Genomic DNA, 27,739 nt, shown 5'->3' on the forward strand with positions numbered 1-27,739 from the left:
TATTATTATTATTATTTTAAAGTTGTAAATTTATATAACAAATGAAAACCCCTGCTGTTATCACATTTATTTTGAGACAAAATACTTTTTCTTTTTTTCTTCTTTTTCTTCAGTTTTGTTCAAGGTGATTAAACCAATTTTTTAACCCTTGTGTGTCAATTTATAAAAGTTACTCAGAGGTGCTTAGAGGACAAAAATGTCAGCATCAAAAAACTGCCATAAAAATATTATATATTAATATTATTTTCCACTTTCAGTTAGTTAACCAACATCAGTCCTGATCATGACTACCAAATATTCATTCATTTTCAGGATTTTAACCCTTTAAATGCCAGTTTGTTTATATAATGCCACTGTTGTTTTTCACACACACACACACACACACAACACAGACACACACACACTCACACACACATATGTTGTTTTAGCTATCATTATGAGGACTCTCCATAGACATAATGATTTTTATACTGTACAAACTATAGATTCTATCCCCTAAACCTAACCCTACCCCTAAACCACACACACACTCACAAAAAACTTTCTGCATTTTTACATTTTCAATAAAACATCGTTTAGTATGTTTAAGAGATTTGAATTATGGGGAAACTAGAAATGTCCTCATAAACCACATTTATAGCATAATACCCTTGTAATTACCAGATTATAACCTAAAAAAAAGTCCTCGTAAACCACTTAAACCTGCCCACACACCCCCCCCCCCCACACACACACACACACACTCACACACACACACACTCACACACACACTCATACACACACACACTCTCTCTCTCACACATACACACATATTTTCAATATACACACACAGTACACACTCCACACCAACACACCCACTCAATTTTATCTGCATCATTTATTCAGTTGTCCTGCAGTGCTCTATAATACAGCAAACAGAGAATAGGGGAAAAGCATGTATTTGCTCCATAGGCTAAACATGAGAAAAATGGCGCCATCTGGTGGAAAATATTAAAATGTAAATTTTGAAGCCAGGGCTCTGGAATGAAATCATAATATCACAGAATTCATGATTTTATGCTTTAATGGCACTGGGATGAAATATTGCAGTTTTAATGGGTTTCAATGGGGACATTTTTGTCCTGAAGGTCCTGAGTGTAACTATTTTGTGTATTATAGATGTATTATAGGAACTGAGGTTGAAATATCAAAATTCCTTTGGCAAAATTTGCAGCCAAAATGATTGAAAAAACAAAAAAGACAAAGACAAAAAGGTACCGAAGGTCGCTTTAAAGCTCCACATAAAACACATTGATTGTATTTAATAACTTGGTGTCAAACAAAATCGAAGTCGAATTTTTCTCAATTTTTATCCTTGGTTTCTTGTTCCTTCTTGTGAGATGGACTGTGATTGGCTCATCTGAGCAGTATAAAGTGACGTGTGTAGAAAGTCGCATACTCTAATATTTAGTTGGACCACCTTTAGCTTTGATTACGGCATTGTTTTGCAACCTTATGCAACGTCACAACATTTATTTCCATCCAGAGTTGCATTAAGTTTTGGCGAGATCTTGTATTGACGACAGGAGAGTCAAACCACTCCGTAAAGTTTTCTCCAGCACATCCAAATGGGGATTTCAATGAGGTTAAGGTCAGGACTCTGTGGTGGCCAATTCATGTGTGAAAATGATTCCTCATGTTCCCTGAACCACTCTTTCTCAATTTGAGCCCGATGAATCTTGGCATTTTCGTCCTGGAATATGCCTGTGCCATCAGGGAAGAAAAAATCCATTGATGGGATAACCTGGTCATTCAGTACATTCAGATAGTCAGCTGACTTCATTTTATTTTCGCATAACGTTGCTGAGCCTCGACCTGATCAACTGAAGCAACCCCAGATCATAACACTGCCTCCAGTGGCTTGTACAGTGGGCACTATGCATGACAGGTGCATCATGTGCTTCCCTTCTTACCCTGGACTCATCAGACCACATGACCTTTTACCAACACTCCACAGTCCAATCTTTACCCTCCCTAGCAAATTGACGTCGTTTTTTTCCGATTAGCCTCACTAAAAAGTGGCTTTCTTGTGGCCACACAGATGTTTAGTCCCAATCCTGTCATTTCTCATCGCATTGTGCGTGTGGAGATGCTCTTACTTTCACTATTAAACATAGCCGTGAGTTCCACTGTCGGCTTTTTACGATGTGACTTCAAGTGTTTTAATGAACTCAGATAACGATCATTCAAGATTTTTTCTGACCACATTTCTTCTTCGAAGCTGACGGTTCACCACTATCCTTCCAGGTTTTAATAATGCGTTGAACAGTTCTTAATTCCAGCGATTTCAGCAATCTCCTTAGTTGTTTTATTGCTTGATGCAGGACAATAATTTGCCCCTTCTGATTCACAGTAACATCGAGTTTCATAATTGACTTGAGATGTTCTGAAGTGCCAAATGTGCAGATTGAAATGCACAGGAATCTTCATTTGTTACTCAGAAAAGCATCTTGCTGTCTCAAAAGTAAATGCATATGTTGACGTCAATTAGTGTGGAGTAAAAAGACCCCCTGGCCACCTTTTTATTAAAATGATTTTCACTCAATCAAAACAAACTTCCATTATAATTCCCCACACAAATTATATTGCTCCATCAATATTCAATTAAAAACATATTTCTTGTTTTTTTTTTTTTTCAATCTTGAAACACTTTGTGAAAAAGGAAGGGTGTGCTAAAGAATGTAAAATAACATGTATTCTAATTCAGTATGTTAACTCTAGTTTGTATAAGACTACAACATGTCATCAATATTACATTACAGTAGCTCAGGGAGCAGAGGAGCTATTACACCTCCCAAAGTAATGTTCTCACAAACCACATCCATTGCCTAAAGAAGAACGATATCTGTCATATAACTAACAGCCTTCAATAAAACAGTAGTAAAGATCTCAATAGAGACTAATGTATTCTTATACGTGTACTCTTACTCTGATCTGAGCACTGTATGGATCTAAAGACTCTGAACAATCGAGCACATGATCGTTTTGTTGTTCAGGTCAACACTAATGGCTCCAAATTTGTGTAAATTAGAAGGAACTGAAATTTCAAGTAGCAAATGCACAATTATTGATGTTTTAATATTATTTCAATACTATTTTGTTTTATTTTAATTACATATTTAACATAGCCAACAATGTAGTTTCCCATAGAGTATGTCAGGTTAATGTCAACTTCACTCAAAATTAGACTTTCTTCATTATTATGAGTACAGCACAAGCTCAATATCTTGTGTTGCAAATATATTGTCAAAGTGTGTCAAACTTTCAATGAGCAACATTTGCCGAGGGCAGGAATCTTTTTGTTCAGTGAAGATTTCACGTATGATCTGAGCGACTACTATGAAATTATTATAATCCCAGTTTCTCTGTCATTATATACTCACTCTCTGCTCATCTATAATCTGTTTATTAAACACTTCAAAACATCACAAATGGCATTTGGTCCAACAGTGTTTTTTCCCCCACTTTTTCTTCCCAGTTCGGCAAGCCCAATTCCCAATGCGCTCTAAGTCCTCATGGTGGTGTAGCGACTCATCTCAATCCGGGTGGCGGAGGACGAGCCTCAGTTGCTCCGCGTCTGAGACCGTCAAGCCGTGCATCTTATCACGTGGGTTGCTGAGTGTGTTATCACGGAGACCTAGTGCATGTGGAGGCTTCACGCTATTCTCTGCGACATCCACACACCCCACCGAGAGCGAAAACCACATTAAAGCGACCACGAGGAGGTTACCCACCCTAGCAACCAGGCCAATTGGTTGCTTAGGAAGCCTGACTGGAGTCACTGTCCAACAGTGTTTTAATAATTATTAGTGTTACTAATAGTTTTCCTGCTTCTTTATATTTATATCTTATTTGATATTTGATTATTTTCCAGCACATTGCTCAACAGTCAGCTGTTTTTCATTTTGCTTTATAAATAAATTGACTTTGACGTAAATCATCACAGTTAATCATTCACCAAACTTGAGGTTTAATCTGAAAGTCTGTCATTATCTCATTCAGAATAATTCATCTTTACATCAAGTAAAATATCTCTAAAGTAAAGCAAGAAAACACTTTAGATGAAAAGGAATATTTCAGATTCAATACAAGCTCAACTAACAGCATTTGTGGCATAATGTTGATAACCACAAAAATGAATTTAGACTCATCCCAAAAATACTAAAGCAAAGTGTTCATTCAGTAAGTTAGATGTGTGTGTATAACCGATGTTTAAGGCATTTCAGTAGTTAAAGTCATTAACTAGTTGCTCCTGTAGTTTATAATGCAACAGTTTATAATCTAGAAACTTTAATGTGTGAATATATCTGAAAATTACCCTTAAGTATACATGTAAAGCTCTTTAGAAAGTGTCTAGAGGAGTGTTAATATGATATGGCACCACATCTCATGATTCTCTTTGTTATTGTCTATCAATCTCTCTCTCTCTATCTGTAGCTCTGTTCCAAACACTAGTGAGCTGTCTTGCTGTCTACTCACTTCTTAGGCAGCACACTATCTAAAATGGCATCTCATTAATGAGTTATTTGAAATGCTCAACACATGCAGCAACTCACTACTGAAACTAGTGCACATGAGGAGCTCCTACATCTAAGTTGGGCATTCGTTATAACATCATGTCATACATTCAAGTAACAAAAAACTATGAATGATGACAAAATCAGTTTTTTGTTGTTGTTGTTGTAACAATGGATATGCATATTATACGACCTATAATATACAGGTTAATGAATAAATAACATACCTTAAAATGCAGCATAGTTTTTTGTTTGGAATAGTTTATGATGTTGTCTATGTAGGCAGCTCACTAGGGTTGGAAACAGAGCCTCTGAGCATGTGTGTGTGTGTGTGTGTGTGTGTGTGTGTGTGTGTCAGAACTCGTCGTCAGAGCTGAGCAGCAGTGTTTTCTCATTGGTGCTGTTGGATCGGGTCAGCGGTTCGGCTCGACGCTGTTGTGTGTACTGCTGATACGCAGGAGAGAAGTTATGAATGGCATCCTGAAACATGTCGCCCGGATTCATCGTCTCCTTCAGACTGCTGGAGATACTCATGGGAGCACAGTGTCCTGCCAGACAGACAGATGTGTGTTTTTATTAGGTAGTTCACTAGTTCTGTTAAAGACCCCATGAAATGGTTGACAAATGCAATGTTCTTTTCCGTTTTCATGTTTTTTAGCGATGTTTCGTTCGTGAACGAATCAGTGTTTTTTAAGTGAGTGAATTGTTATCGTTCACTGAAGTCTCACTCTTTCTAATCAAATGAGCTCTAGTTTGAAGCGCGAGAATGACTGACTTTAGCGTGAACCACTAGCATATCGTTGGTTTGACCCACTGAACGAATCAGTGAATCAGTCGATAATTTGAGTCTTAACGAGACTTCTCACTTGTGAACGAATTGAATGTACTGGTTCACTCGTTCATTATCAATAAGTGTGTTTCAGTCATCTTGTTTGTGAATGAGGATCGAGGAATGAGGAATGTCGCATGTCACTTTGCGTTTTTTCGCTCAGAACGCATGAATAATGCTGATTTGTTGCCACCTACTGGTATAATTTGCAGAAACGGTCACTGAACGAATCTGTAAACGAATCTGAATGAATCTGTCTGATAAATGGATTCAAAAGACTCCATGAATCTAAATCTCCACCACTAATGTATTTCCTCTTGTTGGCTGCATCCGACACCAAAGGTAGCTGTCTTGTTGCATCACTGCCCTATCAGTCAATGACTTAAACGACTCAGTTACCTCCAGAAACTGGTTTTGGACAGGCTACTGAGGCAGCATAACGCCACATTGTTGCTAGGATACCAGCAACTGATTATCGCCATCTGGTGTCCAATAAAGTTAACGTCTGTTCGTTGTGGTTCGATTGGACTAATAATCAAGAACAAAATCAAGAGCGTTTTGGCGATAACCAAGTGTGTTTTTCATAACTAAAATACTTATTTCTCGCTAGAAATGGAATCAAAAGTGGGAAAAATTTACATTATACACAAACTAGCTATCAACCACCTCTTTGGCCATCATTTTTATTTCTTCAGCTCAACCACTGTGCATCCGCACGCACAGGATTGTGGGATTTCATTGGCAGTGAAGGATGCATCTATGCTGCCTTCAAAAATCGATCAGATGAAGGTATCTCAGTAGACAGGATAGGACACAAACACTGGATTCGGTCGTGCCTTAATCACTTCCTACCTCCGTATACAGCCTCCGGAGGCAGCATTTTCCTGGTTTCGGACGCAGCCATTGTAAGGGTCGTCCATTTGTTTAAAACAGCCAATCAGCTTCAGTTACGTCACGGCCGTGAACCATGATTTGCTATTGTTAGTTGGTATCAGATGGTATTTATAATTTATGGGGGGGGGGGGGGGGGATTATCATTCTAGAGAGCGTTTGATTGGACAAACATGAGTATATGAGTGGAAGATGAATCATCAGTATTTAAAAAAAAAAAAAAAAATTTAAAAGTGTAAATCTGCTAAAAAGTCACTATTGTCATCTTTTACGAGTACAATAGCATATAGATGACGTCAAATTGAACACACGTGGACTAATCCCACAAAAGTCTGATTTCATGGGGCCTTTAATTTGAAAAACTTGCTGAATCTAGTGTTGTGTTATTTTTAGCAAACAAATGAAGTACAATGAAAGTTACTTTATTAATGAAATCAATGAATGATTCGCTCTAGGGACATATAACACATTTGAAAGAGTTTCAAAGTGAAAATAGACTGAAAGCACAGCGAAGATAAAATACACACAGACAGTAAAACACAGTAAACTTACCGTACTGCCCATAGACTGGAATACAACCTGAGAGAGAAAGAGACAGAAACAAAGGACATTTCAAAACAAAAGCACATTCAGATGAACAATTAGGGTTGAAATCAGATACATAAAGGATTAAGTGATGATAAAGGAGAAGAAACACGTTATTCCGGAACATGTGAATATTTTGATAATTATTTGCAACTAAATGTCTGAACTTATTACTGAATGCTGATTAGCTGTACTGTGCTGGATGTACAGGCCTATCGCTGGTCACATGGTCAGTAAATCAGGCTGTGATTGGCTCATTTGAGCAGTGTAATGTGACGTGCGATTATTACCGTGGGCGTCGAGTCTCTTGTCCATATACACCTTGTATGTGAACGCATGTCGGAGCGCCAGTGCAGCAAAGAACATCTCAATACAGATGATGAAGTTCTGGTAACCGGCGGCAACAGTCCCCTCCCCCATTGTGACATCAGGAGAGTTTATCCGAGGAATCCCGCCACATTTCTCCAGAATAGCCAACAGCATTCCTGCATCACACACATGATTATATAGTATTCCCATTTATCAACACTTTTAGACATTTTGCTCTTTAACGTACCGATCTCATTTGTAGTTTTCTTACATTTAACATATAACCTGCAGATTCATTTAGATCAGTGTTGGGCAAGTTACTCTGAAAGTAATCGACTATAAATTACTGATTACTTATCTATAAACTGTGGTCAGATTACACTAATTATTTCAAAAATGACTATTACTAATTATTTTACTTTTTTAATTTATTTGATATTTGTGCAGCAGAAAATCAACCTTTTTATGTTTTAAAAAGTAACTTAATGTCTATATTTCCTCATTGTTCATTGACGTACAGAAGTCATACACTCAGTAACACACGTTTCTCTCTTCACGCTCCAAAAAACATACTTTCGCCATTTTTAAGATTTATGCATTTAAATTTCATTACAAAATTCCATCAAATTAAATGTTGTTATTTTTTATTTTTTGGGGGGGGGGGGTTTCCCCTTTTTCGCACAATTTGGAATGCCCAATTCCCAATGTGCTCTAATTCCTCGTGGTTGCGTAGTGATTCGCCTCAGTCCGGGTGGCGGAGGATGAATCCCAGTTGCCTCCGCGTCTGAGACAGTCAACCCGCGCATCTTATCATGTGGCTTGTTGAGCGCGTTGCCACGGAGACATAGCGCGTGTGGAGGCTTCACGCCATCCACCGCGGCAACCACGCTCAATTCACCATGTGCCCCACCGAGAACAAACCACATTATAGCGACCACGAGGAGGTTACCCCATGTGACTCTACCCTCCCTAGCAACCGGGCCAATTTTGGTTGCTTAGGAGACCTGGCTGGAGTCACTCAGCACACCCTGGGATTCGAACTAGCGAACTAGCAAACTCCAGGGGTGGTAGCCAGCGTCTTTTACCACTGAGCTACCCAGGCCCCAAATGTTGTTATTTTTAACAAAATAAATCAATAAAAATAATAATATTTATGTTTTTTATTTTATTTTATGTTATTAAAGATTACTATATTCAATATGATTGAATTTTGTTATGTAATGCATATATTTTTTAATTATTCTCTGAATGTCACAGAAACTCAGACCGACATATGAACATAAATCATGCTTTAAATATGCAAAATAATATTATTTTAGTAATATGTGTAACCCAAGTAACACACTTAAAAGTAATAAACGTAATAAAAAATTACAATAATTAGACTCGCTTTGTAATCAGATTACACCCAACACTTATTAAGATTAAATATGAATAATATTTACTTTTATATTTCTATTTTCAATTTAAATTTAGCATTTATATTTTATTATAAAATAGTTGTTGAACCGTCTAAGGCAGCATTAAAAAAAATTGCTTGTAAGTTGTTTGGCATAAAAGTGAATGAATAAATGTAATTTACAATGTAAATAAGACACATTAAGCTGTTTTCTATTTAGGCAAATTAGGAAGATTTTACTGCTAAATCTGACAAATTTAAGCTGTTTTTGTAACATGCTGCTGTCACTGAAAGCTGCTCCTATCACATGATGTTTCTCTGTCCAATGAGATTTGAGATATTTGTTGATTTCTGAGAAGACTAAAAGTTTCTGTACATCTGATAATTACCAGTGAAACATCAGCAGAAAAACTACACAACAAACTGAATCTTTCTGTTATTTAAAACATGTATCCATACAGCAATGATACACATTAAATACTCCGTTTCACTTTATCTCTCAACGGCAGTGTGAAATGACTGTATATGTTATCTGTGATGAATCAGTGAACTCACCCTGCCAGAATGAGAGGAAGATGACCGATTTGACCATGAAGAACTTCAGTACGGGACTGTACGGCTCCAACAGATCTCGAGTGGAGAAATAGAAGAGAAACAGAGCGTAGAGAGAGAGACTGACTGAGATATTATAGATGATCGTCACGTATAAATAACCACTCGCCACGCTACAGGAGAGAAAGAGAGAATGCAGTTAATTCTTCTTCAGTCGCTGATATCTGTGTGTTTATATTTGTGTGATTGTACAGGCGAATCGACACACTTGAAGTCTCCGTCTCTGTATTTCCCAAACGCTTGTAGAATGACGGTCATGACGGCCATCAGCGGCTTCACAACACAGAACTGAAGAGTCGCCTGAGAGAGACAGAAGAGTCAACACTTATAAAAACGCATTAAACACTGTGTTTTGTGTCTGATTATATTTTATTGCTTTAATGTTTAAGTGCTCATGGAAAAGATGTGTTTTTAGTCGTTTTTTGAAGACAGAGAGTGAGTCAGCTTCACGGATGGAGTTGGGAAGGTCGTTCCACCAACGTGGTACGGTGAAGCCGAAAGTCCGGGAAAGTGTTTTGGAGCCTCTTTGTGTTGGTACAACAAGGCGATGTTCCTTAGCCGACCGCAGGCTTCTAGTGGGCGCGTAGCTCTGCATAAATGATTTTAAGTATGCTGGAGCAGACCCAGTGACTGTTCTGTATGCCAGCATCAGAGCCTTCAATTTGATACGTGCATCAACCAGCAGCCAGTGAAGAGAGACAAGGAGTGGTGTAACATGTGCTCTCTTTGGCTGATTAAGACCAGACGTGCTGCTGCATTCTGGATCATTTGCAGGGGTCTAATTGCGCATGCAGGGAGGCCTGCAATGAGAGCGTTACAGTAGTCCAGTCTAGTTATGACAAGTGACTGAACAAGCAGTTGTGTGGCAGAGAGGAAGGGTCTTATCTTCCTGATATTGTAGAGTGTAAATCTACATGATCTTGCAGTCTTTGTGGTCTGTGAAATTGAGTCGGTTATCGATGGTTACCCATAGATTTCTGACCATTTCTGTTTGTGTGTGTGAATAAAAGTAAAAATGTCAAGGTGGTGTAACTGACCTTAGATTTTAATGAAGCAAAAAAAAATGTTTTGTACGTTGTATTTAATGGTTACACCAATAGATGTTTTAGAGCCATCACATTAAAACGTGTTGAAAATGTTAAAAAGGTTTTGAAATACATTTAAAACCAACATGAATACAAAGGTGACATTTCTAAGATCTTTGCATCAGTGTTTTGACCCTCAGAGACCCACTGTAGCATAACTTCAACATATTTAAAGCAATTAAATAATACTTATTTTCAATTAATATGGGGCTAAAAAGCAAATCTGCCAGGAAAATATTTGTCCAAAATTCATTCCAAAGCAAAAATGCATAATGATCCAAATTTTATCAGCCAGTGGCTTTCTAAAACAACAACAACAAAAAAGAAAATACATTGTCAGTGCTTGGGTATCTGAGGGTTCAACTAGATTTATAAATGATTTCTCCTTTTCGTCTTTATATCTGATTGACTCATAAATGTGTGTGTGTTGTGATACCTGTTTACAGAAGCGCAGAAAGCCGATGGAGTATGTTCTGCCCCATAAACAACACGTCCCGTACACACAACTGGACCTGAACACACACAAACACACATCTCAGAACACGTGTTATATCAGAACTCAGATATAAACTGAGAAAACTACTGAAAGATGAACTCACTCGATGGGTTTTCCTCTGATCTCGGCCATGATGGCGCTCTCACCACCCAGATACTCATAACACAAACTCAAGAAGTTATAGATCACAAACGCTGCACAAACACAATGGTAGAGAATCACAAATGACATGTCTTTAGTAGCTCAGTTGTAGAGATAAACCATTAATTGGTTTGACCTTTCATTGTTATTGCAGGTGTTCAGTGGTGTCTACATTTCAGGTCCAGACGTGATCAACACCTCAAACACTGAACGCATCACATTTCTCACACTGATTTCACACACCTGACACTGACACAATTAAGTTCAATCAATGATGTTTTAGTTATATGGTGATTTCTTTGTAAGGGAAGCTATGTTGGTTTCTTCAATAAACTCCTCTTAAAGTTGCTCATTAGCATCCTGTTGCTAGGAGACAGACCACACCCGCATCAGACCTCATGAACAAAGATGGAAGACAGAGAAACATCTGTCACAGTAACTGCACACGTTTACACAGCCCAGGATCCAATATATCCAGATGCGTCTTCAACTTCAGGCACGCTCATTTGTTTCATTACAATTAACAGATTTTCAACTTTATTCTTGTTGTTTTGTGAAGGTCTCATTAAAACTGAATTGGAAAATACAAATTATTACATGCGTAAAATCATCTGTGAAATCATTTCAAAACTTACTGGGTGAAAATTATTTCTATTAAATGTTGTCCCAACACACCAAAAAATGTAGCCCCTAATAAAGTTTTTTTCAAAAGTTAGTGTACTTGTTAAGCAAGTGGGCAAAAGTGTCAGTGAAGAGCATGACAAATCAAAGGGAAATATCATTCGTGAGCTTTCAAATCTGTAAAAACAGTGAAAATATGATTTAGTTGTGTGTTTAGGACACATCAAATGTTAGCTATGAAATCAGTCATTTACATCAGCATCATTTCCAGCACAGAATTCTGTTAAACACAAAACAGAATTTGAGATTGCAAATGAATTTTCATGACTTGAAAGACATCAATCTCCTGTGATGCATGAACACACACGGTTGGACACCGTTAGTAGACTGATTAAATCAACACCCTTAAATCTATTTCACAAACAAAACGATAAGTGGAAATAGATGCTCTCTTACCTTCGTAACAGTCTCGAACTGTGTCGAAGTAAACGTAATACTCCTCATTAGTGAAGAACAGCAGGCTGAGCCACGAGTCGAAGGCGTAAATCGGCACGATGAAGAGAATGCGAACGATATGCCGCTGTTCGTTAGGAGAGTTATAATACCGCAAGTGCATGTAGATCTGACAGAGAGAGAGAGAGAGAGAGAGAGAGAGAGTCCTGAACCTCACTGAAACACCTTTGCAATGAACTGGACATTTATTTTAGAACGGCACTTGAATGGGGCTCAGGTCTGGACTTTACGCAGGACAGTCAAGTAAATCCTTTCTGTATTGCTGAAATGAACAAGACAGCTGCACTTTCATGTTCTTCAGAGCAGCAGCTTTCAGTGGTGGAGATGAGAACCACTGCTGTTTTAATCATCTGTTAAGCACTATATAACGTAATAATGTTTGTTACTGCTAATACAAGCTATTATAAAGGAATACCCATGGTTTATTGTGAAGAAATAGATGTTGTTGTTTTTTTTATTTATATATATATATATATATATATATATAAACACACAATTTAAACTTGTTTCAACAGACCTGGATGAATTTGTCATGAATACTAGGAATGTCAATCGATTAAAATTTGTAATCGGATGAATTACATGAGAGTCTGGTTAATCAAATTAATTAATATTTGCTGAAAAGGCCCCCAAACAAACAATATAATAATAAAACAATACATATTAAAAACATTATTGTGGCAAACAAGTAAAGCAATAATAAAACATTTTAAAAAGTCAATATATTGTCGGTTTATTTCAATATTCTTTTTTTTCTCCCCAATTTGGAACGCCCAATTCCCAATGCGCTCTAAGTCCTCGTGGTGGCGTGGTGACTCACCTCAATCCGGGTGGCGGAGGACGAATCTCAGTTGCCTCCGCGTCTGAGACCGTCAATCCACGCATCTTATCACGTGACTTGTTGAGCACGTTACCGCGGAGACATAGCGTGTGTGGAGGCTTCACGCTATTCTCCGCGGCATCCACGCACAACTCACCACGCGCCCCACCGAGAGCGAGAACCACATTATAGCGACCACGAGGAGGTTACCCCATGTGACTCTACCCTCCCTAGCAACCGGGCCAATTTGGTTGCTTAGGAGACCTGGCTGGAGTCACTCAGGACGCCCTGGATTCAAACTTTGCAACTCTAGGGGTGATAGTCAGCGTCAATACTCGCTGAGATACCCAGGCCCTATTTCAATATTATTTAACATAAAACTTTCATTGGCCTACAGTCCACAGCAATCCATTTTACAATTAAGTCAATCTGTCCGTGGTAGATTTAAGAGATGTTCTCAGAGGACGTGTTCTTGGGTTCTTTTGGAGCATCTCACTGTGGTTGCATCAATTTCTTCTGGTTTTCATTGTCTCCAGCCATAAACAGCACATTTTAAGGATTCTGTGCTATGATAAATGTTAGAAATTTTAAAAATACATTTCGAGATCCCTGCACTCCATCTTCACACAGCTGTCAGTTTGTTGCATGTACAGCTGGAGCTGCACTTACTGCCCCCTGCTGACAAAACATGAGGGTGGCATTTAAAGCTTGAATCGGTCCGTTGGTACAGTAGAAACATTTCTTTTTATGGATCTACATCTGGTCAGGGGGCATGATGAATTGCATTCATTTTGTAATGTTTAAACTGACTTCATGAATACACATCCTCACACGTTTAACACACTTCTAAAGCCTGAGAAAGGTGGCAAGAAACATTTTAATGAAAATGGAACCATCAGACATGCAATATGCATCTTTACTGCTTAAATTACTATTAGAATATTTGACTTATTCTACAAGCTATTCGAACTTAATAACAGCTGGTTTCTATTGAACAAGTTACTAACTGCATTAAAATAAACCTAAAGACGTAATTTTAGAAGTAGTAGATTATTTTTTATTCCATATACTTTCACAAACAGGACCGGTTAGATCTTATATTGTAGATTTGTGCATATACAGTACGACTACTTTTAGATCAAATCTTCCCTCATATCTGTCACAGCGATCACACATTGGAAATTAAAAAACAGCCATTTGTGAAAAGAGTTTGTGTGATTCAGTGACAGTGACCTGTGAAATATCATCAATGATCAAATCCTGAGTTTGTCCTGATCCACTAATTTAAAGACAGTCCAAACCTTCAATAATCTTTCAGAAACAGGGTGTTTGAACTCCACAAACAGCACTTTTGGGGCATTTTCAGCGTAATTTGTGTGAAACACCCATTGAACGCAGTTCTTTTCTGGGGAGCCAAAAGAACCCGGAAGTGTCATGCCGAGTGTTTGTAACATCAACTATAGACCTGACTGTGAGCACAGGATCATTGTCATGCAGGAACAGAAAAGGGCTCACAAATCTCTAGGATGTCTTTAAATGGTGTATTATTAAAATTAATCTTTACTAGAATAACTGCAACAGATAAACCAGTTAATTAGAAGAGAGTTTTCCACAAACTTTTGGCCATGTCATGTATTTACACTGTGTATGTGTGTTTGAGTGTGTGTGTTTGTGTAAGTGTTTGTGTGTGTGTCACTGCAGGTGACCATTTTGTCTGTCAGGTTCACACAAGCTCAACTATCACAACACACACACACACTGCGGGCTGTTGCTATGCAACCACCTCTGATCTCTGATGTCACAGCACCTGTTGCCAGAGCAACAGCTCATCATCATCCTTTATGCTAACCAGACTCCCTCACACAAAGACAGTATTTATATTGTATGTATTATGTACTGTAAGTATTTATATTAGTATAGCTGTGTGTGTGTTACCTGCTGGCAGGTGAGCAGTAGTGCGGTCCATGTAAAGATTCCAGAGATGGTTTGGGCGGCGGGTGTCATGAGGAAGATGGGTGTCTCTGGGGTGACCAATGGGGTCTCCCACGATCTGTTGTGACCCTCAGGGGCCACCGTCACCAGCCCAGGCCCCAGCGCCATGCCAACCAGAGAGTTATTCCCCTTTGATGGTGGCACACCCCTCTTCCAAATCTGAGCCATCTGAGATGACAGCCAATCAGAACAAAGGATACACAATAGGGAGGACTTAATATTCTGTAATAATAACAAATGACAAACAAAATCAAACCGATTTTATAATCCAAACTTGTGTTCATTTCTTAAAGACTTTTTCAAACAAAACACTACAGTTTTTGATGTGAAAATCTATGAATAAAGTGATGAATAATGACAGCAGTGTTGGTGTACCATCCAACAGGCCTATTGATCCTACCGAAACACGGCCGAACATTTGTGAAATTTAGTTTGAAACCGCTGTTGAAACGTTCATTTTGAAACAGGCCCGATGTAGAATTAAAACTGTTAGGACTATGTCATTTTTAAGTACAATACCAAATGTGATGTACAAAACCAAGTGATGGCATTCAGTAAACTGATGTCTTTCTACTACAGTAATCCTGCAATGACATCATCTACATCTACACCATCAGTGTGCGTGTTCAGCATGATTCATTATTCTCTTTCAGGAAGAGACTCGCGTTGGCACTGCGTTGCCATGCCAACAACGGTCGTCTCGAGACATTATAAGACACTATCTTATCTGATAATCAGGGTCAATATTTTCTGAGTCATTCAACAAGAGAAGAGAAATGTCACCGACTGGAGAGAAAGTTCACTGTCTAAAACTGAATATCAACTGTACCGTGTTCTGTGGTTCTTACATTTCCAGCAACATCCCAGATAGCACATGTACATCTCAGAGATGTCTGTTTTAGATCTTTTCATCTGGAAAGCATCATAATCTAATGAACATCTGCTAAACGTCTTAAAAAGAGCAGATTTACATACCATGATAGCACATGTACATCTATTCGATGTGGGGGGTTTTTTTACATCTGGAAGACGTATTTTTTAGGTGTTTTCTCATCTACAATACGTCTATAAGACATTTCCTCTTGGATGTCAATCAGACATTCAGCAGATGTCTTTGAGATGTTTATGATATGAATGTTTGTAAATCTGATCTTTTTAAGATGTTTAGCAGATGTTCATTAGATTATGATGCTTTCCAGATCAAAAGATCTAAACCAGACTTCTCTGAGATGTACGTGTGCTATCTGGGCACGTAGAGTACATTCATACATACATTAAATCATAAACGTCTCAAAAACATCTGCTGAATGTCTTGTTGACATCCGAGAGGAAACATCTTATAGACAAGCAAACAACATACAAAATACATCTTCCAGATGTAAACAAACACCTCAAATAGTTATTTGGGTGATGTTTGTGTTCTATCAGAGTCTCTGAATTATATAGACACATCCCTGATAGCACACAAACATCACCCAGACGACTATTTGATGTGTGTGTTTACATCTGGAAGACGTATTTTTTAGGTTGTTTTCTCATCTACAATACATCAATAAGACATTTCCTCTCAGATGTCAATAAGACATTCAGCAGATGTCTTTGAGACGTTTATGATTAAGACTGTTTGTAAATCTGATCTTTTAAAGATGTTTACCAGATGTTCATTACACTGTGATGCTTTCCAGATCAAAAGATCTAAAACAGACATCTCAGAGATGGACATGTGCTACCTGGGATGGTAAACAAAAGACAACACAGGGTCTGTATGAACAGTATATAGAGGATATGAATATAATCATAAAACCATGTTGTAGGCCTAAATCAAAGTATGCACTTTATAGATTTTTTCGAAAAGATGGCAAGCAGTGAAAAACAGCCGGTTTGAACTTTCCCCAATATTAAGATGAGAAATCAACAATCTAAACTAAAGACATTAAGAAGCCCATTTACAACTAGACCTTATTTATCTTCAATCTGACTGGTAAATGCAGAAAAGATCAACGGATCACGGACTTACCATCGGGCAAATCCATAATAATATTTAGTTTCATTAATGTTGTTTGTGGGTTGATAAAGCGTTCCATTCTGCAGGTGCGCCTCCGCTGAATCCTGTCGTTTTTGTGTTCCGCTCTTTATTTCAGCATTTATGACGGTAAAATCAAAGAGATGAGACGCTTTAAACAGTCTGATATTTCATCTGCACTAGCGACGAGACCAAACCATAACTACATAACATAATGTATCAGTTTAGTTTATTATAATGCCGTGTTCCAGCCTGACGCGTCTTATGTAGATGGACTGAGATGTTTCTACAGCTGGGTTTGATTTCATGAAGAACACTAAAACACACACTCACGTTATTCTGTCGATTCCGTTCATTCGTCTGTCTCACGGTGTGGAATCAGTCAGATCCGTCATAATGGTGTTTTATTCCGCTGCAGTCCGTTCTGTCTGTTCTCCACCGTGGACGAGCGCTCTTTCTCTATGACGTCATAAAGCCCCGCAGCGGGTCTCGTGCCCGAGCACGACACCGTGAGCACTTGTGGGCATACGGAGCGGCTTTATAATGACTGTCACGAAAAAGTCATTAAAAACATTAAACAATACTTAAAAAAATCAGATAATATAAGACACATAACAATATGAATATTCATGATTCATTCAACATATTCACCGAATATTTAGAACGCAATGTTTGTTAAAATTATTAAGTTATTATAAACTATAACCAAAGACAATATTTTATTAACTAAATTAACTGAAGAGTAATACGAAAATACCATCATTGTCCACAAACACCCCCCCCAAAAAAAAAAAAAAAAAAAATAATAATAATAATAATAAATAAATAAATAAAACAAGCTACAGAAGTTTGCTTAAGTGTTTCGATTCAAGAACAAATAACACAAAATATCAATAAGGTAAGGAAATGGCAGTATGATAATCTCCATGTTTAGCTCAGATCTCAGATTTGTTATTGCAACATATAACAAGAATCATAAACAATATTATTTTTTGATTGACATTGCAAAAGAGATAAATAAGAAAAAAAAAAGCAAACAAATTAAATAAAATGGAGAATAAGGGAAAAAAGAAAGAAAAAAGGAATTCACAGCCTCTTAAAAAGTCTAACAAAATATTATGCCTGAATGTAGTAGTTACACTCTTATTGTGTCTTGTATGCAAAGTTCATATTTGGTTGAATGATCTGATATACACAGAAAGCAGTTGCAAGAGAAAACCAAGAAAGTAAAATAAATAAACTGATTATTTATTAATTATTCTCAATTTATATATTAAAGAGATTGTTATCATTATCATCATCATCATCATCATCATCATCATCTCAGTATTTGGATAAAAAGTAAAGAGTAACACAGATGGAGTTGGTGTGGGAACAAATGTAAAAGTGTAAATAATATTAAGAAGAAGAATAAGTCATTATAATTAAACATAAATAAATAAATAAGCAAACAAAAATTAGGGTTTGGGAAAAAAATATATAGAAAGTAACCAAACAAAAGAGGAAGAGAAATAATAATAATAATAATAATAATAATAATAATAATAATAGTAAGAATAAAAAGAAATTAAACGAGAGAGTGGGAGTGCACAAGTATAATTATTTTTAGGAAAAATAGTCAACTTGCGAGACTGCTGTAGATGCACACGGTGCATATTAAATACTGTTATGAGGTTGATTTGTGAAGAGACACCTTTGCTTTCCCTTAGCGAGCTTGGCGAGCACTTCCAGAGCATGGGTGCATGACTTGGTTGTGTCTCAGCCATTGGTGCCTGAATATCAGTGTCAGGGGATCCACCTGTGATGTCTCCTCCAGGTGTCTTATCTCAGCCAGCTTGTTCTTGTTGTTCCAGGTCCACAGACCTGTTGGTAATGTGGTCTTGTGATGCTCTCTCTCTTTCTCTTCTCAAAAAATATTTAAATTAAAAAGGGATGATAATTGAAATATAGAAATATGATGATAACAATTACAAGGACACCACTAATAATAGTAATGATAATTATAAAGAATCATAGATAAAATAAGTATGAAATATATGGTGTTAGACGCAGAAAGGATAGAATCGTTGGTTAAATAGTATAAAGTACAGGACAACATAGTAAAAGAACAAAATGGAAGATGGTTGCATTAATGGAGCAGAATAGTAGGTTAGAATATAATACACTGCATAATAATCTAATCTAATACAATGTAATGTAATGCAATGCAATGTTACGTAATATAAAATACAACATTATAGTATTGTGCTATATCATTTCCAATACTCAATATAATATATATATATATATATATATATATATATATATATATATACACTGCGTACAAACATTCATACATATAGTTATAACTTTATATGAACGTACATTTGTTCATGCATATGTGTACAGTCCATTACAAATATAACTGTGGTGTCATGAATAATAAATAAATAGACGTGGGCATTGCAGAACATTAATTCACCAATCATGATGTGTTAATGTTTAGAAAGTAAGCGATGGAGCTAGATAGTTGTTTAAATCTGTGTAAGTTCTGATTGAATGCTGCTGCCTGTTTTTCTTTGTTAATATGGTCTGTTAATAATTGTAGCCATTATGTAATGGATATTTTATTTTTATTTTCCCAGTTGATCATAAGTGTTTTCCTGGCGATAGCTAGAAACAGAAGTAGGGGGGTTGTGTGTTCTGGTGCGGGGGTTATTTGTGATGCCACCTAAAAGACAAAACAATGGAGTTGCAGGACTGTGATAATTAAGAAATACTGATAATTTAGCAGAAACTTCTTTCAAAAATTGGGCAACAGGTGGGCATGTCCAGTGTACATGAAAGTAGTCATCTTGGGTATTAAGATTGCATTGCATGCATTTGTCTGAGACTGCCAATCCCATTTTAAACATTTTGTGCTCCTTTAGGTGTGTACTATGTATGATTTTATATTGGAGTAGATGTATGATAGTATTTCTGCTTACATTGAATGTATTTGTGCAAATTTGTTTCCAGAAATTATTATCAGCATTGATGTTGAGGTCTTTCTCCCATTGTTTAACTGGAACTGAATTTGTTGTGTCTGTAGATATTAATAAGGTATATAGTTTGGCCAATAATTGTTTTATCAAAAGTGTTTTCAATTCTGTAAAGTACTAGTCACACCACGAGAGACGACATGACAGTGCTATACCTCCATCCTGCAAAATGTCATGAATGTGTGATTAATCCCAACTAGAAACAAAGGTGGTTTCAACTCCATATAGGAGCCATGAATAGGTCTATATGATTTAATGCATTGTAAACATTACTGGAAACATGATGTCTTTTATTGACCAATCATATATCTATTACAACGTCATACAGATTTCAGGTTTCAAAGGGTGCTTCTCATTTCTGAAATTGTGCTTCCTCATATCCGTTTCCTCGCTTCCTAACTCCACCCTCTTAGGAAACGAGGAAAGGATGGAAGGAAAGGAAATGAGGACAGAGGAATAGAAGCAAGAAGCATTTGTAAAATTAAACATCCTGCTCACTGGCGCATCACCTCAGCGCATTTGCCTTTATGTAATTTAAACTTTATTTATAATAAATCCAAATAATTCAAGATGCTCTGTTGAAGTAGGTGATAATTATGGTTTATTTAAACTGCAAAGGTGAACCAGTAATTAAAACTGCTGTGTGAGATGTGAAGGGGAAGAGAATTTATGCGTACACCAGGTGCTTTGACCAAAAAGTCTTCTGCATAGGATGCTCCGGTGTTTCCTCGCTCAAGTGTCCTCAATAAGCTTCCTCTGTCTTTGACCCTTGCCTCCTCATGGTGCATTTAGAGAACTGGTACATCCTTAATGATGGCGGACTTCGATCAGTTTCCGGGTCACAGGCTCAAGTACGGAAGGGTGAGGAAACGAGGATGCACAATTTCGGAAATGAGAAGCACCCAATGTCTCCTTTATTGACATCACTCAAATGAGACATTGGCAGAGACTGGCTCACTTACACACATCCATAGCAAGGTCATTTCTACAAGGGATCCCTCCCACATCAATCTTGCAAGATTCTTACATGCCGTTGTTTTGAAGTCGCCCAGCAGCGAGGAGTGCTCGTAAAAGATTTCATTAAATGGTCTGTTTTAATGAATAGTCATTCTTGATGACCAATTCAAGCTCTAAAATAAATATTTAACAAATCTGATAACTTAAGCTCTACATCTGCTATCACCCCTTGCGTTTGAAGCTCTGGGTTTTAATCCACCCATATGGAACTTTACATTTTAATAAAAAAAAGATTGAATCTGCACTTCAGTAGATGTACATCTTTAGCGGGGACAGAAAAGTTAGAATTTTTCTTTGCAATTCAACTAGAATGGAGCGCGAGCTGCAAAACTCGCATCAACGAGGAGAGCTCGCTGCCCATTCTCTTTCCCCAAGTACATGCAGCACGTTGCCATCTTATTACTGTATAATTTATGCATATTAAAAGCATGCCGTTATTACCCGGATCAAACCTCACTCAACACTCTTACCTTCATCATGACCAAATTCCTGTGAGGAAATCAACTTTATTTTTCATTTTATTTATATAGTTTAAGAAAAATATTAAGAGAGTGGAGACAGGTAACAGGATGGGGTAAACTGGGTCAAAAGGCTGATTTGAACCCAGGTCGTCCGCATGAAAAAAAACACAACCAGATTTTTCTTACACACTGAGCCATTGAGGTGACCCCAAGTTGCAGTTTGGCTTTAATTTCTTAGTTTCCACCTGCCTGTTTGAGAGCAAATAGCTGCACTGTATGGCAGGAATGTACAACTAGTGTAAACAGTCTCTCCATAATAGTAGTAGATATTTTTTAATGCTTTCATCATTAACACGCTGAGGTGAGCGGAAGAGCAACATAGCATCATAAAACAATGTGCATGTGCGAGAACTTGACGTGAGGGATCCCTTCTAGACACAACCTGTCATGTCACAAAATGGTAAGGCAAGAGAGTGTAAATACAGCACACTTCGATAGTAGTCAACTAGAAATACTACCCCAACTGTTTCACACTCTTTGCCAAATGGCTGAGCTATTCAGTCCGAACTCAGTCCTTACCCAGCCACAATGCATGTTGGGTACCCACCGGTACCACACTTTGTTTGTTGAAGTTATAGTCCTTTAGTTGTGTTAAACTAGTGAGTACACAATTAAGGCTATTGGGAATACCCATGATGCCTTGCACTTGAATACATTTAATTCTGTTTCCTTGGTCAAAAAAGCTTGTGCTGCCAAGTACTGGTGTCTATGCATTTCTGTGGAGAAACAGGTTTTATGATTGACCTAGAATCAGATATCACCTATGGAAACACTCAGTCTCATGAATGCGTGCAACAGATCCACACACACACCTTTGATTCACAAATACACAAGTAAATTGGCCAGAGGAAGTTAGTAATGGTCCAAAATGCTGCTCATGGCTTTCATTTGCATTCATGTATTTTCTAAGCCCTTCGTGAAAGACTGAGGATATTATTTTTGCACTTTTTTCCCCCAGAGTAGCAGATATTTAGAATGGGCACTGAAACGGAGTCACGTGACGTGATGTGAGGTTCGGACCTGTGAACAGCCAGCTCTGTGCACTTTGCTAGTTTTATAACTATTTGTGTCATAAACTGGTGAGATTCAATACACCCTGATTCTTAACTGTTTTATGAAGACAATGTCAAAGAATTCAAAATTCTCAGGGTCTGGAGATATTAAAAGACACTTACATGCACAAGCTGATATCCCTGACAGGGCCGCAGACTAGGAACTCAGTTTGGATGGTGTGGCGGGAGAGATTCAGCGTCAACTGTCGAATATGTCTGCAATGCTGGCGCAGGTCGTAGCGGACTTGGAGGATCTGGCTGTAATACGTTGATCGATCACTTCCATGGAGACGAAATTCACTGAGTTGGTTACAAGAATGGGGGGATGTCGAGAAATGGTTTATCTGGAGTCATCGCAGAGGGAATTAGCTGCTAACCCACTAGCGACAAAGACAGATTTGCAGTGCATTTTGGAAAAATGGGAGGATTGGGAGAATCGTAATTGACGAAACAACGTCCGAATTATTGGAATTCCTGAGCATGAGGAAGGCTGAGATTTGGTAAAATTCACAGACAGGCTCTTTACGAGTCTGCTCAACATAAAAGGCCATAAGCTGGAAATCGAGCGAGTTCACAGGGTCCCAGTTCGGAGATCTGCTGAGGGAGAAAGGCCCCGATCAATTCTGGCCAAATTTCTGAGATCATCCGATAAAGATCTCATGTTACGTGAGGCGAGAAGTAAAAGAAAGCTTTCTTGGAAGACCCACAGCATTTTCTTGTTCCCAGACTTTGCAAATTCGACGAGAGAAACGTGATCGATTCAAGGAATGCAAGAATCTCTTACATCAACGGAAGGTCACTCTTGCACTGATGTTCTCGGACAAATTGAGAATAGATACTAAGGATAGCCATAGAGAATTCACATGCCCACAGCAAGCATTGTCCTTCATAAAGACATTGGAATGAGTAAGCCATTTGGTGATTTTCATGTGGCTGCCTAGTGCGCCTGATTCACTGAACATACACTTGACTGTCCGAGGAAGCTGGGCGCCTTTTTCGTTTCTTTTTGTGCTGGTTCTGCCTAGTGGCTGGAGTTTGTTTTGTGCAATATAATTTCTTCGGGACAGCTTGGGGATGAATATGCACATTTTTGGTGCTTATGCCCCCTGTGGCCTGGAGTTTGTTTTGTGGAATATCACTTGCAGGACATTGGAGTAATTGGGTCTTTTGTTGCACTCATGTATTGGCCGAATGGGCTGGCTTATTGAACATTTGTTTGACTGTCCGAAGAACTGAACAGCCCCTTTTTTTTGTGCAGGTTCTGCTAGTGGCTGGAGCTTGTTCTGTGGAGGAACACACTTTCAGAACAGTTATGTTGATGAAGCTACACATTTTTTGTGTTAATTCCACTTATTGGCTGGAGTTTGTTTTATAGAGTATATTTTGCGGTGTAATACTGTCTCACAAAATGTATATAGAAGCACCGGACTTGAGCAATCTGATGGCAAAGTTGTCACAGGGACTCTCGCAGGCATACATGGACTGTTTGAGTTTAGAGGGGTGGACACCGGTTGCTGCTGTCATGCATGGGGTTAATGCACATGTTTTTCGTTTTTCTGTTTGTTTGGTTCGGGGGGAAGTTTGGGGTTTGATTGTTACACTAATGTTGTAATGTGGTCTTCATAATATTGTTTTTGACACACAATTATTTTTTCTAATATGTCAAATGTTAATATGAGTGGATTATCTCTCTCCACGTGGAATGTGAATGGGCTGGAGCACCCCATAAAAAGAAGGATGGTTATTTCGTTTCTTAAGGTAAGAAATATGATATAGTGTTTCTTCAAGAAACACATCTTTCCCCGCAGGAAGCTGAAAAATTTGGGAAAATATGGGGTGGACATGTTCTCAAGTAAGAGCAAGGGAGTCATTACATTAATAAGTAAACATCTACAATTCAAATGTCTTAAAGAGATTAAAGAAATTAGGAAGAGTCATTATTGTTTTAGCAGAAATTCAGGGGCAAATGTTGATTTTGGCAAAATTTTACGCACTTTTAAATTTTACAGCTTTTTTTATAGATCTTGAAGGGATGTTGCTAGCCGCTGGCATCCCTCATGATATAATATTGGGAGGAGACTTTAATCTTTTGATGGACTCAGTGCTTGATCATAGTGAAGCAAAAGTGTGCAAGCCCCCTAGAGCAACACTAACACTTCAGAGGATGTGTAAAAATCTTGGTCTTACAGATATTTATATATATATCTTAGTCCCTCATCTGTTGTTGGTTGTTCAATTGGAAGCATCTTAGTCTCAAATCACAACCTGGTGAGTTTAAAGGTGTTGCCACATATGGAGAAAAAGAAATCATACAGCTGGCACTTTAATGTATCACTTTTGCAAAATCCTGTTTTCCAACAAATGTTAAGACTGAAATCAATGTCTATATAGAGACCAACTGGTCCTCAGTATCTTCTGTGGGCACGGCTTGGGAGGCACTTAAGGCGGTTCTTAGGGGCCGGATCATACAGTATGCTGCATTCATCAAAAAATCCAAAGCACGAGAACTCGTGGAGTTGGAAGGGAATATTAAAAGTGCAGAGGCAGATCTGAAGAGCCGAATGTCGTCTGATGGCCTCAGAGAATTGACCCAACTGAAATACAGATATAATACTATTTTGTCACGGAAAGTGGAGTTTTGGTTATTCAGGACAAGATAGTCATACTTTAAGTCAGGGGACAAAGCAGGGAAGCTTTTGGCTAGATATATAAAGCAGAGAGAGTCTTTTTCTACCATTCCCTCAGTGAAATCTGCTGGTGGTGAAATTTTTACCTCGGCCATTGATATTAATAATGCCTTTTAAAGATTTCTATCTTCTATCAGTGTTGCTCTAGGGGGCTTACACACTTTTGCTTTACTATGATCAAGGACTGAGTCCATCAATATATTAAAGTCTCCTCCCAATATTATATCATGAGGGGTGCCAGCGGCTTGCAACATCCCTTCAAGATCTATAAAAAAAAGCCCTGATCACCAGTGTTAGGTGCGTAAATATTAGCCAAAAATCAACCTTTGCCCCTGCAGGGAAAGATGCATTTCTTGAAGAAACACTATCATATTTCTTACGATTAAGAAAATAAAAAACCTTCCTTCTTTTTATGGGATGCCCCAACCCATTCACATTCCACATGGAGAAAGACAATCCGATCATATTAACATGACATTTTGACAATAGAAAAAATAGACTGTCAAAAATAAAGACCACATTCCCCATTAGTGCAACAATCAAACCCCGAACTTCCCCCCGAACCAAACAAACAGAAAAAAAAAGTGTGAACATTAACCCAGTGCACGACAGCACCAACCGGCGTCCATCCCTCTAAACTCAAACAGTCCATGTACGCCTATGAGAGACCCCGCAGCAACTTTGCCATCGGATTGCTCAAGTCTGGTGTTTCAATACAAATTTTGTGAGACAGAATTACATAACAGAAAATAATCTGTAAAACAAACCCCAGCCAATAGGCAGAACAAACACAAAGAACGTGTAGATTCATCCACATAACTGTCCCGAAGGTTTGTTCCTCCACAAAACAAACTCCAGCCTCTAGCGGAATCAGCACAAAAAAAAAAAAAAAAAAAAAAAAAAAAAAAAAAGGCCTTTCAGTTTCCTCAGACAGTCAAATGAATGAATGTTCAGTGAGCAGGCTGTTTATGAGTGCCACAGATATCCTAATCTTTCCAATGTCCTGCAACAATACTCCACAAAACAAACTCCAGGCCACAGGAGGCATAGGCACTAAGAATGAGCAGATTCATTCACAACTGTCCCGCAGGAGTGTTATTCCACAAAACAAACCTCCAGCCAATAGGCGGAACCCATACAAAAACAAACAAAACAGACATCCAGCTTCCTTGGACAGTCAAGAATATGTACAGTGAGACAGCTCACTTAGGGGCCACATGAAAAATCACCAAATGGCTAACTCATCCCATTGACTCTGTAAGAAAATGCTTGCTGGGGACATGTAAATATTTTGCAGCCATCCTTATCTATTCTCAGTTTGGCCAGAAACATCAGTGCAAAAGCGATCTTCCATTGATGTAAGAGTTTCTTGCATTCCTTAAATCGATCATGATTCTCTCGTCGAATTCGCAAAGTCCGGGAACAAGAAAATGCTGTGATTCTTCCAAGAAAGCTTTCCTTTGCTCCTCGCGCAACACGATATCTTTATCAGATGATCTCAGAAATTTGGCCAGAATTGATCAGGACCTGACTACCTCAGCAGATCTGCATGCCGGGACCCTGTGAGCTCGCTCTATTTCCAGCTTATGGCCTATGTCGAGCAGACTTGGGAAGAGCTCATTTAGGAATTTCACCATATCTCTGCCTTCTTCATGCTCAGGAATTCCAACAATTCTGACGTTATTTCGCCTACTGCAGTTCTCCAAATCTTTCAGTTTTTCCAAAACTCGTTCCAAATCTATCTTGGTCACTAGTAGATTAGCAGATAACTCCCTCTCCGATGACTCCAGATAATCGACTTCCACGATTCTTGTAACCAACTCAGAGCATTTCGTTTCCATCGCAGTAATCGATTTACGTATTACAGCAAGATCCTCCAAGTCAGCTACAGACATTTTGGACAGTTGACATTGAATTTCTCCTGCCGCACCATCCAAACCAAGTCCTTGGTCTGCAGGCCTATCTGAGGTTTCAGCTTGAGCACGTAAGTGTCTTTTAATATCTCCAGAGCCCGAGGATTTTGAATTCTTTGCCATGTTGACTTCAAAGAACAGATATATAGCGAGGTATATCGAATCTCACTGGTTTATGACAAAAATGATTAAAAACTTGCAAAGTGCGCAGAGCTATCCATTCACATGTCTGCTCCTCGCATGGCGTCACGTGACTCCCAGTCTGATTCTTAAAAAGGACAAAGATACAAGCGACAGTAAGAGTTACCATCCAATTTCCTTGATCCAGCTAGACAAAAATATTGTCAAATTCTGGCTAACTGATTAAGTAATGTTATGACATCTCTTATACATATAGATCAAGTGGGGTTTATTTGGGGCTGCAGCTCTTCTGATAACATTAGGCATTTGATCAGTATCATGTGGTCAGTGGCAAAAGATCAGACTCTAGTCGCTGCCAGCTCACTTGACACCAAAAAGGTGTTTGATATGGTAGACTAGGATTATTTTAAGATTTTGGAAATATACAGGTTTGGGAAAACTTTTATTGGATGGATGAATTTACTTCATACTACCGCTCCAGGTGTCTATAAACAAATGGATTCATTTCAGGTTATT

General features: G+C 38.2%; 2 protein-coding genes across 4 annotated transcripts in view; one reads left to right on the top strand and one right to left on the bottom strand.

Annotated features, from left to right (window-relative positions):
- The window catches only part of zgc:172090 (uncharacterized protein LOC565611 homolog), a 227,866-nt gene that overhangs the window by 38,028 nt on the left and 162,099 nt on the right, over positions 1–27,739 (top strand). The gene's annotated exons all lie outside the window — the stretch shown is intronic.
- LOC127449865 (transmembrane protein 184B-like) lies at positions 3,191–17,331 on the bottom strand. 3 transcript variants are annotated; one of them, XM_051713472.1, is made up of 10 exons: positions 17,206–17,331; positions 14,793–15,071; positions 11,981–12,146; positions 10,866–10,956; positions 10,703–10,778; positions 9,390–9,481; positions 9,125–9,294; positions 7,152–7,346; positions 6,829–6,855; positions 3,191–5,104 (listed from the first exon to the last, which is right to left on the bottom strand). In XM_051713472.1, the coding sequence occupies exons 2-10, from the start codon at positions 15,015–15,017 to the stop codon at positions 4,911–4,913; spliced, it is 1,236 nt and encodes a 411-aa protein (XP_051569432.1). In that variant the 5' UTR covers positions 15,018–15,071; positions 17,206–17,331; the 3' UTR covers positions 3,191–4,910. The 3 variants fall into 3 exon arrangements, with proteins under 3 accessions (XP_051569432.1, XP_051569431.1, XP_051569430.1); XM_051713471.1 differs by having other exon boundaries at positions 14,793–15,017; positions 17,206–17,326; XM_051713470.1 differs by lacking the exon at positions 17,206–17,331 and adding an exon at positions 16,504–16,572 and having other exon boundaries at positions 14,793–15,017.

This window comes from Myxocyprinus asiaticus, chromosome 13, assembly GCF_019703515.2.
Source record: "Myxocyprinus asiaticus isolate MX2 ecotype Aquarium Trade chromosome 13, UBuf_Myxa_2, whole genome shotgun sequence".
In the NCBI taxonomy this organism is placed as follows: Eukaryota; Metazoa; Chordata; class Actinopteri; order Cypriniformes; family Catostomidae; genus Myxocyprinus; species Myxocyprinus asiaticus.

Excerpts from the sequence above, each read along its gene's own strand:
- LOC127449865 (XM_051713470.1), bottom strand. The coding sequence starts at position 16,572 with ATGTCCATCTCTGAGATGTCTGTTTTAGATCTTTTGATCTGGAAAGCA. Across the intron at positions 10,957-11,980 it reads AGTTCGAGACTGTTACGAAG|CGTTTGTGATCTATAACTTC; the intron begins GTAAGAGAGCAT and ends GTGTTTGTGCAG. Across the intron at positions 9,482-10,702 it reads TTCTGCGCTTCTGTAAACAG|GCGACTCTTCAGTTCTGTGT; the intron begins GTATCACAACAC and ends TGTCTCTCTCAG.